The following is a 17,383-nucleotide window of genomic DNA, read 5'->3' as shown; positions in this document are numbered from 1 at the left end:
GACTTGTCTCTACTCGGTGTCAGTTGAGCCGCACCTGCAGTCATTTCTGGTAATCCCTTGTTGGTTTTTCTTAAATTCTTCTCAACGATGTCCCAGTGTTCACAGGTAACTCTGAGCATCCATCAGCTTGGAGACCTCCTGTCTAGTTCAGATTCTTTCATCATCACTCATCCAGGAACTTCACTCCCTGGTAAGTCAGTAGCCTCCAGTCCTATTTTTGGCCCGACTCAACTCGCATGGAACCTGAAGTGAGTGGTCCTAAAAAATAGTATCTGATACCAAACAGTATAACCTATGGGAAAACCCTAAAAAACAAATAACATCAAGTGAAGTGGAGCCGGATAGGTGTTGAAAAGCCATATAGAGCACTATAGAACTGGGACCCAACAAACCGAACCTTATCATTAAAATAAAAGGAAGGAAAAAAATTTAGAAAACTAAAAAAAAAAAAAATAGAAGAATAAAGCCAACTACCAGGTGGTAGTTTGCAGGAGTACTTTTGCGCTTAAATCGGGCTCAGTCAAGCTGTGGAGTAACGAAAGTATTTTTCTGTTTTCTTGCATTCTCAACAGCTTTCCATCCCCTCCACTCCCTCATCATATTACACTCACCATAGAAACAGAAATGGCTCTGTCATCCCGCAACCCAGACCATCAACATATCCACTTTAACTTTTTGCATAGAACATACCTTACCCCTGTTAAAATTACCAATGACCCATATTGTACACTATGTTCTCTGAAAGCTCTAGGCACTTACATCCATATGTTTTGGGACTGCCCTCCCGTCCAAAGTTTTTGGAAGAATGTTGCTGCTAAGTAGTCTGACCTGACACATGTAGTGGTGCCTGTAACTATACCTGTTTTGATCTTAGATGATCTTTCAGTTCTTAAGATTTCCAAACCAAAAAAAAGACTAATTTTTGCTGGACTAACAGCAGCAAAAAAAATGATTGCAACTCGTTGGAAACCACCTCACTCTCTGACCACCCGATCTTGGGTATTGTCCCTGCTCGATGTCATTTACATGGAGCTTTCAACTGCTTGGATTAACTGCGCAAATGAAATTACAATCAACATATGGCGTACCGCCGCTGAGTCTTTGAGTAGCATGACATAAAATCTTATCTCCTCTAGCTCTTCTAATATAGTTCCACTGCCGTTTCCCCCTTTTTTAAGTGCAATTCCCTCCATTTTTGTCAATATGTGATTTTTTTTGTCCTGTCTTTCTCTCTTTATATACATATTTTTATTTTATTTTATTTATATATATATATATATATATATATATATATATATATATATATATATATTATATATATTAAATTATTATTTATTTATTTATTTATTTTAATTTCTGTAGTGTCTCTATTGTATTTTGTCCTATGGCATGTTCTTGGCCTTAGGCTTGTTTCTTCTGTATTGTATTTTTTGCCTTTACTTGAAAATAAAAAAATTTGATCATAAAAAAGAAATGGCTCTGTCTGCACACACACACACACCACACACACACACACACACACACACACACACACACGTCCTGTTGATTCGTACAAATACAGCTGATCATACCTTGCTGTAAAGTTCTCTCAAGAACTAGTAACTAGTAGTTACCGATACCCTTCCTTTGTAAAGCTTGGATGGCACCTTACACAGTTGTAAGTGGTTTAATTACTTCATCTGTGAAACCACTGATTATAAAAAGGAGATTAAATCATTCTAGTCATTATCTGATTGTTGATTTGAATTCTTATACTGGACCAGACTGGGAAATGTTGTGCCACATCAGCCCAACCGCAAATAGTTTTTACCAGCTGACAAGTTATCAGGTCAAATATAGCTGCATAATTCACTTTCACAGATTGCATACTGACGTGATTGGCCTGATTAATTAAGCAACACTCCTTCTGTTTTTCCTGTGGATTAATTGGATATATTTATTAGAAACATGTCTCAGTGACACAAATGGACTGGAAATGGAAACCCTCAAGGTTATTGGAATAGCCATGAAAAGCCTTAAAAACAGGCTACAGGGCAAATTATTTGCCTGACAAGCTCATACAAGTGTGTTTCACAATGACCACAATCTCCATTACAAGGGAATAGCAGCTGGATACACAGTGTGGGGCAAAATCAACAGCATTTGTTGCCCAAGGTGTGAATGTTCAATGATGGACACAATAGAAATATCAACACTGGCTCTGGTTCAGAGGTTTATCATATCTGGTGGAAAGAAAGAAAGAAAGAAAGAAAGAAAGAAAGAAAGAAAGAAAGAAAGAAAGAAAGAAAGAAAGAAAGAAAGAAAGAAAGAAAGAAACTTGTGACCGTTTTTAAATGTAAGTTGCGACACAAGAGGTAAAAGCTCAGCAAAAAAGGTGACAGTTGTTGATGTTTGTTTGTACAATAATAGTAATAGACATCATTTGTAATGTTACACACAACATCAACAGTCAACACAGTCTTTCACAAAAAAATCAATACTGGAACAGTTATTGACGTGATATATTTAAAAACTCCCCTTGTGCCTGTTTTTCGTGACTTATGACAATAAGAGAGGAAACATCACAAAAATAAACAACATAATAGACTGGCTCTGCGCAAATAGGAACACATTCTCTAAATGTTACTATTCACTTATAAAATAAAGTGAAAAGTAAGGCCACAGGAGCAATTTTCATGAATGTTGCTTCAGTAAAAGCCTTGGATGTAGAAATTCCAAGTTGGCAAAAAGAAAATGAAGCACTTGAATGGCTAACTACCCCAAAAAACTGTGTTGTAATACGTATTTGTAAACCTTACTGATCATGAAACCAATCATAGCTACTTCGCCGCCTGTTTGATGCCATCTATTTCAGTCCTGGCACAACAACTCTTTTATCCTGAAGTTGCACAAATTGTACATGAGTGTATTTGATTATATAGGCTAGGGTGAGCTTGCAAAGCTAATCAATACTTTAGCAACCTTAGAACACAGTTTTGTCGAACCAAAACATTAAAGCATTTCATGAAAAACAGAGTAATGTTTTAGCGAATATTCCAGGTCAAATGACAATCATTTTACAATAACAGCACATATTCACCTTTCATTATCCAGTCCATCTTATTTATAAAGCGCAATTTTAGATAAACAGAAAGGTTTCCAAAGTGCTGTACAATAAAACAGAAACAACAGAAAATATAATAAAATATTGATCTCAGTCTGTTGGGGACTGGGCTGAGAAACGGAGGGTTCTGGGTTTGAGCCCCAGTGCAGACATACATGGAAGGCGTTCTTGTACCCTTACGGAGAGGTGAAGGAAGGAAAGGAAGGAAACCTTAACTGCCGAGGTACCCTTGAGCAAGGTTTCCAAATGCTCACATAAATCCTAGTGGTGAGCTGGCGACTCATTCAGGGGTGTCCCCTGCCTTCACATATGTGCAGCTGGGATAGGCTCCAGCAACTTCCTCTCCCTTCGCCCTGAAGGGAATATATATAAATAAATAAATAAAAATAGACTGTCCAACCCAGATAAAATATACATGCGCACAGAATCAACAACATACGTGGTGTGAAAAACCAAGGACAAGATTTGGGTTTTAAGGAGAGTTTTAAAATGCGACAGTGAGGAGGCCTCCGATTTTCGGAGCTGTTATCAACTAACGGCACCCTTGTCACCCCCTAACAGCTGGGTTGTGAATTGTTTTACAAGCGCATGTGGACGGCGAGCTGAGTGATCTATACATGTGCTGCATTAACATTTACATTTCATTGACCTGGAACCAGAAGCTTCCCACAAGTGCTCTGAGCGGTAGCAACCAGTAGGAACCCAACGAACGACGGCAAAGTATGTTTTGGAATGCCGCAGAGACCTCCGGGATGCTGATTCACAGACAAGTTTAATGGCGCTTAAAGTTTTCTCTCGCTGCTGTTGATTTAGCCTTGCTTGATGAGTCCTTTATGGATTGTTGTGGTGTGACGTAAGTGGCCACCTAGCGGGAGGTAGATTGACTCTGCCTATAATCCAACAAACGCAATTTTTCAAGACAATTAAGGGAGAAATGTAGTTCGACTTAAGATAATCAAAGCTGTGATGAAGTGTTCAATAATGGCTTTAAGCTTCGCTTTTTGAGTGGCGTATTCAGGCTATTTCCACCTTCGGTGCTCGTCTGCTGTTGCCTTTTCAGAGATTCCTCTTGTCGACTCGGCTCTGGCTGATGTGTCTCCATCCTAATGTGTCTCAGACTATGTGATATCATCAGCTGCGATTTTATAGCCAAGCGCCTACAGCTCTCAGCCAAAATGTTCCACCAATGTTCGTCTTTTAACATCCCACGTCTGACTTCTCTCCGTTGGTGGCTGTTTGGCTCGCAGGTTTGGCAGCCCAGGAAGTGATGGTTTATGTCAGTGGTGGCCAATCTTGGCAGATGAATAAACAGGAAATCATGCCAAACACTTCTAAAACCCATCTGTATTCAATCTGTTTGCCTATATTATTTCAATAGTGATTTCATTCAGTTTTGTTCATTAAATTAGCTATGAATGTGTCAGCCAACAGCCCTCTCTTCCCTCTCAGAAACCTTCCACAAAGCCCAATTGGGAATCCCAATAAAATACTCATTATTCATAGATTTTTGTCGACACATTTAATGTACTGCATTGTTGTTGCGCTCCTCTGCAGCCACGAACTTGATCTCAGCATTGGCTGTCCTTGAAGCCATGCTGCTGTCTCTGACCTTGTGCTTGAACAGAAACGGGAAAGTTTTCCTGAAGGATTTTTGGAAGGTGGTGCCCATGAAGCCGTAAACTATGGGATTAACAGAAGAGTTGGCGTAAGACATGCAGTTGGCCCACGTCTTGATCTTGTAGGTTGTGTAGTTGGGCTGATAGTTTGTAGAGAAAGACTGAAAGAGGACAAAGATCTGGATGGGACCCCAGCAGATGGCGAAGAGGAGGACGATTACGACCACCATCTTTGAGACTTTGCTCCTGATGCTAATGGTTCTTTCAGAAAGGAGATTAACCTGTATGGGAGAACAGTTTCATTAATATCAAGTGCTAACTACTGAAATACTCCATTGCTAAGATGCACATAGTATCAACATTTTGTTGATGCTAAATCTAGCAGGGAAAAATCAAAAATTAAGCCTTTATACATAAATGTGTGCTTGTGAATCAACCCAGACAATCCTGAGAAAGTCTTCAGCCAGATTAGCCTAGCATAGCGCTAATGTTTAGGTCTGACAGGCTGTATTGAATCCAGAAACAAACTCATAATAGCTTCAAAAATGGTGTTTAGCAATTGCAGAGTGAAATTGAACCACACATTCATGTGGATATTGAGTATTACTAAAGCAAACAGAGACAAAACCAGACCTGATAGTTATTGTCCACTGGTTCCACAGTGGGCTGGCCCACTCTCTTTACCATCAGCGAGTAGCAGAAGGAAATAGTGAGGACGGGCAGCAGGTAGGCAGCTATGAATTGGTAGAGGATGAAAGCTCTCTCGTGTGTTTTCGAAGGAAATCTCTCCATGCAGTATTGCCTCGGCCCATACCAGTAACCCTCCTCGAGACGCTGGTACACTAAAACTGGGGTGGACAGGATGAGGGACCCTGGAGATACGAGATGTTTAAGCAGAATTGGCATGCAAAATATTGACAATAATTGCAGTGTTTTTATGAAATTCAAAAAACACACCAATCCAAATGCAGATGCTAACAATCATGGCCACTTTTGGGGTGCGGTGGCGGAGCGATTTCAGCGGGTAGACTGTGGCATAACAGCGGTCTCCACTCATCGCGGTTAGAGTGATACACGTAGCTTGGACTGTCACCTGTCACAGAAGAAATACACAACGTATATCAATAACAACATAAGAGAGTAGGGTAAGGGTTAGGGTTAAAGTAGCTAACTGTAATTAATTATAGATTAGATGCGCAGAGTTTATACCATTTTTTGTTATTTGGGTTTTATTTTGGGGTCTTATGCTAAATTAGGGAACTATTGATGTAAATATCCCCTCATCAATGCTGCAGAATCACAATATGAAAATAAGGGGTTTTAAAATTGTATTTATAAAAAAATCTGTTGACATATGCATTCAGACCCTGAATCATGTAATAAATTCAGTTGATTGGACATGACCTGGAAGACACACCTGTCTACATAAGCTGTGTAATGGTCACTTTGGCTGAGCTCAAGAGATCCTGTGTACAAATAGGAGAAAGATCTATTAAGGTCAGGAAAAGATGCCCGAAAGCCCATCTGGAGGACTCTTAGACATTCTTTCAATGTCTGGGCCTTTTTCTAAGTGTTAGTACATTCCTGACATCGTGCTGTGAGGACGTTTTCAGCGGCTGGAACAGTGAGGCTGTTCAGAGTTGAGCTCAGTGGAGCAAAAGACAGACGTAACCTATACTCCTTACTGTCGCTGATCTAAACCAAATAGGAGTTCAGACAAGACTAAGGGATCACAATAACAGAATATCAGTAAATACAGGTGAACGAAACGAGAGCTGGAGGCTGTTGTTGCTGCCAATGTATTTTGTTTTGTTTCTTAAAATAAATGTGCTAATTACCTGAAAATTCTGTTTTTTCTCCCCTGTCAATTCATTCTGTGGAGTGTAGATTGATCATAGATTAAGTGTGTTTTGAATTTTCAAAGATTTTGCACAAGGTTGCAAAATAACACATTAGGGGGAAAAGTGATGAGATCTTTGAACCTTTACTGTGGGTATGCTTGAATTAGTTATCTTCTGGTCTTAATCACTGTTTTTGGGATTAAGTGCTGAATGTTAAATATTACACACCTCAGTGGGGAACTTTCATTCGTAAAGAGTACGTCTGGCCAGGAGAATTTGATGCAATCAAATCAAACTGACCGAGCAGATTGGGTCGTTTTTACAGAAACAAAAGAAAATAAGCCCAAGAGTTATTTTAGGCATAGTTGAGCCCCTCTAATATAGTTGTCCTGCGCAGCCAACCTTGTAGATATTCAAGAAAAAATTCAGAGCATCTTGTTGTCTGTGTTTCAGCAACACTGTCTAACATCTGAGGTCATTGCTGATGAGCTCTCGATCTTTTCAGATGAGGCCTTACACTGAGCAAATAGAACATGGGCAGCATAAAAGAGGCTATATGCTGCCCATGTTCTATTTGCTCTATTTGCTTTTTAACCCGCTCATGTATAGTGGATACTATATTGAAAAGCTATTCAAAAGCTGTTCTTTTAGCAGAAGTGCCGACTGGCTAGTTGATGGCCGGGTAAAATCTTGGAAAATGTTCTCATCCATTCATGCTGGTAAAGGTTAAAATAATTTTAAACAAAACCATGAATAAAACATTGAAAAAATGAGTCTTTGCAGTCATTAGACAGCAAAGTAAAAAGTAACCTGAGCAGAAGAGAGCAGTGTTCATGTGCATGTGCATGTGATGCAGACAGATGAGAAATAAAAGGTCAGAAATTGCTTCCATTCTCTCTTCTAAGTACAATCTAATTTTGCCCCTCTCGTCTGTATATGTTCCTTCTCCAGCCGTCTCTTATCTAAGACAGTGGCGCCTGTAACCATTACCCTCCAGAGGTTTGAGGCGTCGCAGGGAGGGGTTATGCAGAGTTCAGATATAGGGCCAGCGTGGAAACGAGCTTCATGACAGTCAGGATGTCTTGTGCATCTAAAATAAGACCCTCCTCAAAAGCTTGGATGTTTCAGAGAAGACTTGACGCATTAGCAGTATTTTATGAAAGTGTAGATTGAGCAGAGGACACACTGCTAAATGACTGTAAATTCCCTACTATAAGCTGCTCTTTTTTCCCCACGCTTTGACCTTTCCGGCTTAAAGTGCGATGAAGCTTATTTATGGATTTTTGTGATTTCCTCATTCACCCCACCGGGATAAATACAGTTTTCTGAATTTAAATGGATATTTACAGCCAAGCAGCCACCAGAGAACGCTTGAGCAGAGCAAGAGCAAGACAGCGCTTAAAGATGCTTACAATGCTGCTTTTAAGGTAAAGGCTAACAAAAACAGCTGGTAGGCTTGGTATTTTTTAAATGGCGTGTTACTGTAACGTGATTTTACAAGTGAGTTACTGCACTGTTTAGTAATTAAACATTTAAAATAATCTGAACCATAAAAATCTTATGTTTCAAAGTGACCACCTGCAGCCTATAGTCATGTGTGACTTAAATGTCTATTTTTTCCTTTAATTTTATGAAAATTGGGCGATGAGGCTTATAGTCAGGTGCGCTCTATAGTGTGGAATTTGTGGTAATTATATTTATGTCATACCCTTTTCTTACTTTACATATAAATTGAATTCAAGAAGACTGATGCAGGTGACAGGATGTAGATGTTTGTTCACTTTAAGCAGGTGTTAGGCAAGCAGAATTTTAATTAGACTGGAACAGCAATGAGTGGATGTATGCATGTCAATGTGCAGAGAAGGCTGCGGCGTGGAAATACAAGTGTTAATCCTCCAAACAGAGGGTGATAAAATAAAATTCTCATAATCATCTGACTGGGTTGCAATATGAGAGCATGCCTAAAGCATTCTAGTGCCCTGCATATGGGCTGAGCATTTTGAGATTAAGAATGTCCAGAAACATGAAGCTCACTTACACACGCACACCTCATCGAAGAAGAAAACGCAACACCATGAACTAACCATTAGTGTGAGGCCTTTAAATTGTGAAGATGGGAAAATGACCAATTAAAAACACGTGTGCCTTAATTTAATCATGACTTCTCGCGTGGATGCTGGGCTCTTCTCGCGGGACAAATGTGTCAAATTAAGGAGCCACTAAGCCTTGTGTGAATACAAAATGAGCCTTCATTAATAAACTGTGACCCTGAAACACAACGGCTGTTTTGTTCCAATCATGTTAGGCACCCGTGGCGCTTCATGCTACAAACTGAAAATGAATGAATCCATCACCTGGAATCACTGTTCCTTTAAAAATTATTATTTTTTATGTTCCTCACCTTTTTTCATTCACATGCATGCTTCAATCAAACGTTTACCAAAAACTAGGCTTCTACTTGATTCCTTTTTTCATATTTGTGTTATGATCAGCATTTATTCATTCATGGATGATAAACTGCACTAATCCTCTTTGTCTTTTCAGCAGATTTTCATGGAATCATTCATCATCCCTCAGTGCCATTTATAAATAATGTGTGTGAAGCAGTGCTTTGTGGCATCGAGATGTGAATATATAATGTTACTTGCAGTCTGTGACATTCCACATATCTGATGATGAGATCCTATCCGACTGCAACACTTTTTCACATGTTTAATGTGACTGGTTGCTACAAATGTCACCACGGCTGCTACGTATTGGTTCTAGGTCAGTAAAAAATACCAGCATTCAGTGTGAGATGTCAAACTCCTGATTATTAAAACCTGAAGTAATCATAATGTTTGTCATTTCCTTTTCTTGCCCACTTGTTCACCCCTGGATGAGTCGCCAGCTCATCACAGGGCCCTAATTGCAGCTCAAGGGTACTGCAGCAGTGTTCTGGAGGTATGCTGACACCTTTACAACTCTGATCCTTTGTGTGCAACAGGGCTTCATCCAGCAACCCTCCGCCTCTCAGCTCAGAACCCTATGGAATGAACTACTGCTGCCAAAAGTGAAGATCCAAAGCTCCAGCTTGCACTTCTGACATAATTTGGTTGTGATGTTCCAAGTATGCTTTACCTACTAGCATCTTATGGATGTTCAATGCACTGGGATGCTAACAGGCATCGCCCATCAGCCACTGGTGGACACTAAAATGGCTCCCGTGCTCCATCCACTTTGTTGAACACATGGTCGTCACCAATATCACTGAGCAGGCAGATGTGCCACTATGAATATCCAGCCTGGTACTTGCAAAGAAAAAGAGTGGTGGACTTCAGAGTAGTAAATAAAGCCATAATACCATGCTGTTAGCCTTTGCTAATGACAGAGGAGCTCACACCTTATTTTCATTGAGCAACAGTCATTGTTCAACTGGACCTCCACCAGGGAAACTTTCAGGTACCTTTACACCCTGACATAGTGGTCCATGGAGCCAATGTAACCACGCCTGATGAGTGTATCCACAAATTGTTCAGTGTTCTGGCCGAGCAGCACCTCCCATTAAACAGTGACAAGTGTGTCTTTCCAGCCTTATCGTTTAAGTACAGTATGTGGGGTTTTTCCTCTATGTTGACTATATACGTCCACTATATACAGTACGCTATTCTTTTGATGACCGACAGGTGCTAGCGTCCCTCTTGACTTGTAAATGCGAACAAATATACCTGTACAGGCATTCACCTTGAGGTTTGAACACCAAGCATTCAAAAGTCTCCCTGCCAGCTCAGGTACCGGCCACCAACTATCTCCACAAACACAATCACACATGAGGTCCCAGCTCCAGGTACAATAAGATGGAACATGACATCATACAACTCCTGCACTGTACAAAATCATTGTCATTGTGTAAGCCTATGACAGTTGTGTTATATTGTCTTTGCTGAATTTTGATGTTTACTGCAGCGTGCATGAAGGTCAGCGCCACAAACTTTCAGTTTTCTAAATAAACAAGAGCACTAAAGGTGGCAATAGTTCATTATAGCTTTCTCTAAAAGTTTACTCTTTCTGTTTTCCTGTAAAAAGGTCAGACAATTTTTTAATGTCACACAATTCAGAGACAGCACAACTTGCTGCTTAGGTAAGAGTTCCTGACTGTAAACTTCCTAAATGTCACCACATTGCAAAGTTAACGGAATGAAATTGGTAGATGTGATTTAGGAGCAAATCCATCAACGTAAAGTGGTATTTGGCCTGTAATCAGATTTACAGACCAGGACGAATGTACCCATAATGAGATCTGCAGTTTTTTACCTGCTGGAGAAAGGCCACAAATTTGCACATGAAGTTGCCGAAGATCCATCCCGGCAGAGGGTAGAGGGTGGCGGTGAAGGGGACGCAGCAAACCAAGAAGATGATGTCAGTGGCGGCCAGGTTTGCTGCAGAGATAACAAACATCACACAGAAGAAGCAATGCTGTTTACATTTACAGATGGCTAGGGTACGCTATATTATGATTTAAATAGAAAATGGCACTACAATTCAGCAAAAACCATCTGTACCATCAGCTTTATGCTTTAACATAACATTTTACAGTATATAAATATAGTCATTGTTATTGTGTTTATGTTTTAAATGAAATGTAATGGTCTGTATATGAAGTTTACCACACTTCATTAAAAATATTTTCACTTTATCTTCAATGGTACATTTTATTGCATGATTTATTCAATAGCTACATTATGTTGTACTGATGCATCAGGAGCATGCTAATAAAGATGTGCCTTTAATGCCTGTTGCCTATTTGAAAGAGCAGTTGTTGATTTTTAATTCAGATTTTTAAAGCCTAATGTGTTCCTTCTTCTTCTTCTTACGTCATCAGTCATTTGCACACATGGTACTTTATGTATTGCCAGCAAATCTCATCACATTAAAGGGGCAGCAGCATTATTTTGAAAGGGTGAGCAGCTGGTTCAGGTGCAAATGTAAAGTGCAGAATATTAAACAATGCTGGTGCTCTGGGATGTAAGACCTTCAGCAGGATCAAATTCATGTCACATACTGCAGGTAATAGAACAGCGATGAACATGGCTTTTGCTCTGCCTGCAGAAATTAGATCTGCACCTACACATGTATGTGGCACGGAGCCTTTTTTGTTTGAAATGCATTACTTTGACAAATAATCTTTGTGGTTGTAACACAACACTTGGCATCCAATCGCCAATCAGATGCCGTGACCTTGACCGCAACAAGAATGATTTCAGCGTTTTTACATTTGACACACAACATTGCACAAATGTTAACAACACAAAAAGGCAAATGTTCTTCTGCTGGTTTTCCGCTGTTAAACTGAGGCTATAAATGGCTATAAATTAAATTATCCAGTGCTTCTATTAAACCCCTGAAGGTTTATCAACCCAATGTTGGCATGAGAAGAAGCAAAACTGCAAAGATTAAAGCGTTAGAAACATAAATTAAACATGTGTAGGATACAGTGAGGATATTTGAAGTGGATGTTTGAAGAGGGATTTCATCGCAGTCTTTATCAAACTCCCGGTTGTGCTTTAATCTTTGTCTCAAACTGTTAGAAAAGCACATACACACACACACAAAGCTCACCAATGTAGAAGTTGGTGGCCGTCCTCATCTGTCTGTGTTTAGAAATGACGTAAATGACCAGTGAGTTGCCAACCAGTCCGACCAGCATGATAAGGCAGAAGAAGAGGGGGACCAGCCAGGCGTCTGTGAGGAAGGGGTGCTGTCCCCCTCCCTCGTCTTTTTCACCCTCCCCGTGTCTCCCCAGAGACAAGTTCACTTCAGATCCATTCACCCAAAGATGTTCAGTGGAGTTCCAGGAATCCTCGGACGAGTACATGGCGATGGGGCGATTGTGGCAGAGGTGAGGGAAGAAGGTGAAGAGGAGGTAAAAGGTGCGGCGAAATTAATGTCAGCCTGAGCCTCTGGGGGGTGTGAGTGACCTGCTTTAAAATGGGGACGTTGGATGGGAATGATGAGAATGGGATATGATGAGTTTCAAATGAAGCTCCAGTAAAGTCATGAAAAGAAGAGACAGATAATGATGTGAGTGTGCCAGGCTGTGAGCTGGGTGTGATTACGAGTGCTTCAATGAAGACAACGCAGAAGAGTAAAAGGAAATGAAAGCATACGCTCTGCTCTTCTTTTTTAAAGAACTGCCAAGAGCATAAATCTCACTGTCAGTACATCTCTTGGGAAGCCAGCCTCTCCCAAAAAAAAAACATTGACAACAATCCACCTGCAGCTTCCTTTTTTCCCCCCTCTCCGGGTCTCTTCACTCGCTCACTTTTTCCACCAGAAGATGAGAGTTTTGTTTTTTCCTGAAAAATCTCAAACATTGTCCATTAGAGCTCCATTAGAGTGGCTGAGTGTGGAGGCAGTGTGATGGTAAGAAAACGTTGACTTTTCCTGAGCAGAATGTGGCCAGAGCGAGGAGATGCCGGCAGCTTTATAGTTTTAGAGAGAGAGAGAGAGAGAGAGGAGAGATGCAGCTGAGAGAGGGAGAGAGGAAAGGCACGCACAGGCACACACATACACGCATGCATTGAGAGTAACTCAATGCACGTGGGATACGGCATGATTGGGTCTCCTAGCAACGGTGCCACAGTGCTTCTGAACGGAAGGAGTTTGCAAAAGAAATGAAACACTTGCCTCCAGGCTTGATAGTAAGAGATAAATGTAAACAATAATACACGTGCATTAAAAACTGAACTATCACAGTGGCCATCTTGGTTTTGAGGGTTCCACATTTTTTTTCGATGTGATGGCACAGCCATACCGGCCAGTGTGCAGCTGTGACAATGAAAACCATACATTATAAATAAAATAGCAGGTGAACAGCTACATTTGAGGATGTACAGGCAATGAGTGCAGGTCTTGTGTCAATCTAGACTGACGTCTGCCTACTATACCAGTTTACTTTCAGGCAGAGACCTGCACAATTATGGTGCACAAATGGGTGTATGCTAATTCTATTTATCTGTAAAGGTATGTGTAAATTTTTATGCAAGACCAAATCTTCCTCGAGTTGAGACAGGCAGACTGTAGGGAACAGGCTGGAGGTAGAACGTCCACAATGAGTTTGACCAATCCATCTCGAACATCATAAGATTAGAATCCAGCAGAATCCCTGGCAGGAAGAGCAGGCCAGGGTGGGGAGAAGTGCCACGGTTCTGGGCAAGATGCAGAGAGAGACAGGAGGAGGTGGTGGTACAGGTGATGAGGATGGAGGAAGTGCCGCAAAGCCGACAAGGAAGCTGGACAACCTGGTGGGGAGCTGTCATACAAAACATCAGTTGGGCATATCTGGAAGATCCCATGGGAAAGGCTGTGCTTCACCATTCTCTCCGCATAGGACATGTTTAGAACCTTCACCAGCGGTTTTGGAGTGAGGAATACTGCTACACCCTAATACCAGCCTCCAGCACACCTTGAGGGGATGTAAGCTCGCACTCTCCCAGGGGATGCTAGAGGGCTCCACGACCAAGTCTTCAGACAACAGGCCAAAGTGCTGAAGGCGCATGACCAGGGCATCAAAGGGTTACCACCCACAGGGAACCATAACCACGCTAGCGTCGTCACTGGAGGTGCTATTTAAAATGAGCAGTTTAAACTGGGACAAATGCATTCTTTCTAGTTTAAACTCATGATGCATGCTCAGTATAAAGTCAGACGTATCGATTCATTTCTGTCCTCTGGTGGATTGCAGCTGAATTGTAGACCGCAAAAGAGTATTTATCATTCTGGGACTCAAGGACCTGAACTCTAGGCTCCGTCTACAAGAAAAAAAAGCAGACAGATCAGAGGTAAACATAGAGAATGGCAGACGAGAAATGGAGTGGAACAGAATGAGAGTAAAGATGGGAACACCAGGAGCCTACAGATAAATGTGCCGGTGCAGCAACAACAATTGTAGCTGAGCATTGGTGAAGATCTGCCCTTTTGAAAGTGTCTGTAAGGGATTCACTTAGCGTTGCTCCAGTCTTCTAAATGAATAATAAATATTAGTTTCTTGGCCACAGCAGACAAAGTAAGCAGCTGCTAAACCCGATGCTGGTGATGCTGTTAAAAATACTGTAAATAATTACAATTAATTCAACATCAGAGACATTTTGCATATAGCCTTGCTGTTTATTAATGGTTTTCATGCATCACCGTCTGTGACCCGAACCTCCCCCCAGTGCTGGTAGCAACAACATGTGAACTGCATTTTGGGCTCCAAACTACTTGTTAAATTGCTGAACAAGATCAAAGTAAGACAACTATTTCTGTGCAACAACATTGCTCACGCTAGCAGATCATTTGAAAACATGATTAGAAAAAGAAGGTCGCCCCTGGAAATGGCAGCATCCTTCTCAGTAGACTGCAGCAGGCTGGAAATGAGGATAAGATGAAACAGCTTTGACTCAGAACTTTTTTCCTCACTGAGAAGAACAGAAAGATGGAACAAACAAATCGATCACTTATAAAAGGGATCTTGATGGAAGGTGATTCAGACAAGAGTCAGAGGTTGAGTTTCTGGCTTATTTCCACCTGATGCAGCGAGTGACATTTCACACTCATTGTTATTCCCATCCAGTATAATGGAGCCATCTGAATAAAATTTGAATGAAATATAAATGTCTAGCTACTTTTTGTATTTTTGACCATATACACATTAACATTATCCTTTTTAATATGGGCATCAGAAGAATATACTGCACACACACACTTGCACTTGCACTACTAACCTAATTCTATTCCAAACTCAACCTTCAAAATCTGCTTTAACCCTCAAACAGTTCTTCGAAGGACATTTCAAAATGTCCCCACAGCTGGAAAAATGTCCTCACCTTGCCTATTGAATACACATTTTGGTGGTCAATATGCATTAAGTAAAAAAAACATACACACATGCGGACACACACACACATACACACACACACACACACACACACAGACACCTGTACTTTTTAGGTAGAAAATGTGAAATATGTGAGGCCCTTTCAGTGTATTTGTGCATTAGTGCCGTCCTTTTCAACAGATACCAAGAGACAAATTCTTGGTATCGAATTCAAATTCTGCGTAGGAAACACTTCTACACATCAACATTTTTCCTATGTAAGTCACTTACTGCTGCAATAATTTCCTGGCTGACAACTGTGAAAACAAACATATTGGTTCTGCGCCCATCCCTGTATGCACTTAGAATATTATTGTTTATAATTATTATAGTAACAATAATAGTAACAGCAATAATGCTGTATTATTGTTGTTGTTGTCGTCGTTGTGCAGATGCAGATGCAGCTGATGTTGCTGACACTGGGAAACGACCATAGTACAGCGGTCCACAACATCACTGCACTGGCTTATTGTGACTCAAAGAATAGATTTCAGAATGTTACTCCTGGTCAACAAAGCACCGCATAAATCTGGTTTTAAAAGTGGCGACTCCACGGAAACGACCCTGTTATCTCTGACTGAGACACGAAAAAAGGCTTGAACAGCTTCTCAGACTTTGGTTCTCATTGTGCTTATCATTTGATAGAGTCGACCACTGAACTTTTATGAATATATGTCTCGATAATATTGTTTGATGTTTTTATCTTTAATGTGATGTTTTGGATGTTTGTGCACGATAGTATTTCATTCTTTTTGCTCCATCTTGCTGACATCATCACTCTAAATGGCTCTCAATGACATAAAACATCCGCGTAATCATTTAGCTCATATCCTGATGAAGACTTATTAGGTGGAAACATGTTGATTATCCATGTGAAACAAGTTTTTTATATTAGCCCAGAATGCCTCGGACCTTTCAGTTTTGGACTGTCTTTTACATTGAAACCTGATCTGTGCCAGAACAGCCTCGATGCTGCTTTTTATCCACAGATGTTTTTGTCTGTTGAACTGTTTTGTTTTGATTTTCCTCATCTATAAGTCTAACTATTATTCGGTCAATTCAAAACATTAAAGAGTGATGGATTTAAAGAAATCTTTATTTCAGATAACACCTAGCAACAAGAGAGGTGACTTAACTTTAGTGTGATTTCGCAGATGTGCAGGTTTCTACCTGGCAGCTCTGACAGGAGATTAACCAGGATGATGAGAAGTTGAACTCCTGATGGACGACCCAAGCAAAACCTGGCTCACTAATGGCTGACAGATAATCATCAGCTACAGGCTTTAACAAAATCTCTGCACAAAAGAACTCTCACATCAGTTGGGGCTTGACGTTTAGCAACATTGAGATGCCTGTCGGTATTCAAAGTGGATTCTAATCTGCCCCATCAAACCATTTGAAGGGTAAGAAAATGCTGAAATATCCTCTCTTGTCAGGTGCAACAGTTTACAGCTCTGAATGTTTTTGTGAGAACATATCAGAGATGCTGAAGGTTTCATCTGAGCTGTCGGCAGGGTGACATTCAGGATAACAGAATTCTAATGAAAATGGCTAAAAGGGCAGACATTATTGTCTCCAGACACACCTTAAGGTTCTAAATTAATAAATAACAACTGCTTTGAATAGACTACCGTACTTATTGGATGGGGCATTTAATCTGCTGCCAGCATTCAGAGGGATGATTCACTCATTCAAATGGAAATGTGCTCAGAAAGACATCAGGAACAAAGAATTCTTCAAAAAGCATCAAATAAAGATGCTTTGATGACAACAAGGCTACTCTAAAGCCATCCAACAGTGAAGTCTTTAAAAGGCACACAAAGAGCCTGAGATTTGACAAGTTGGACCAGTCAGGACAATGAGACAGAGACAAAATTTCATCCAAAGTTTTTTTTTATTTTTTTTTTTAACATCATCTGTATTAACT

At 40.5% G+C, this 17,383-nt stretch overlaps 1 protein-coding gene across 1 annotated transcript; it reads right to left on the bottom strand.

Annotated features, from left to right (window-relative positions):
* Window positions 1-1,904: 1,904 nt before the first annotated feature.
* kiss1ra (KISS1 receptor a) lies at window positions 1,905-13,003 on the bottom strand. Its single transcript, XM_057057415.1, has 5 exons — window positions 12,159-13,003; window positions 10,854-10,978; window positions 5,677-5,812; window positions 5,353-5,591; window positions 1,905-5,000 (listed from the first exon to the last, which is right to left on the bottom strand). The coding sequence occupies exons 1-5, from the start codon at window positions 12,412-12,414 to the stop codon at window positions 4,623-4,625; spliced, it is 1,134 nt and encodes a 377-aa protein (XP_056913395.1). The 5' UTR covers window positions 12,415-13,003; the 3' UTR covers window positions 1,905-4,622.
* Window positions 13,004-17,383: the final 4,380 nt, after the last annotated feature.

Source organism: Takifugu flavidus, chromosome 15 (assembly GCF_003711565.1).
Source record: "Takifugu flavidus isolate HTHZ2018 chromosome 15, ASM371156v2, whole genome shotgun sequence".
Classification (NCBI taxonomy): Eukaryota; Metazoa; Chordata; class Actinopteri; order Tetraodontiformes; family Tetraodontidae; genus Takifugu; species Takifugu flavidus.
Note: the sequence above shows the minus strand (reverse complement) of the source record. Positions and strands in the feature narration are given on the sequence as shown.

Coding starts and splice junctions, on each gene's coding strand:
- kiss1ra (XM_057057415.1), bottom strand. CDS start 12,414: ATGTACTCGTCCGAGGATTCCTGGAACTCCACTGAACATCTTTGGGTG. Junction 10,979..12,158: donor GGCCACCAACTTCTACATTG/GTGAGCTTTGTG, acceptor TTATCTCTGCAG/CAAACCTGGCCGCCACTGAC. Junction 5,813..10,853: donor TTGTGGCCTTTCTCCAGCAG/GTAAAAAACTGC, acceptor CTTCTGTGACAG/GTGACAGTCCAAGCTACGTG.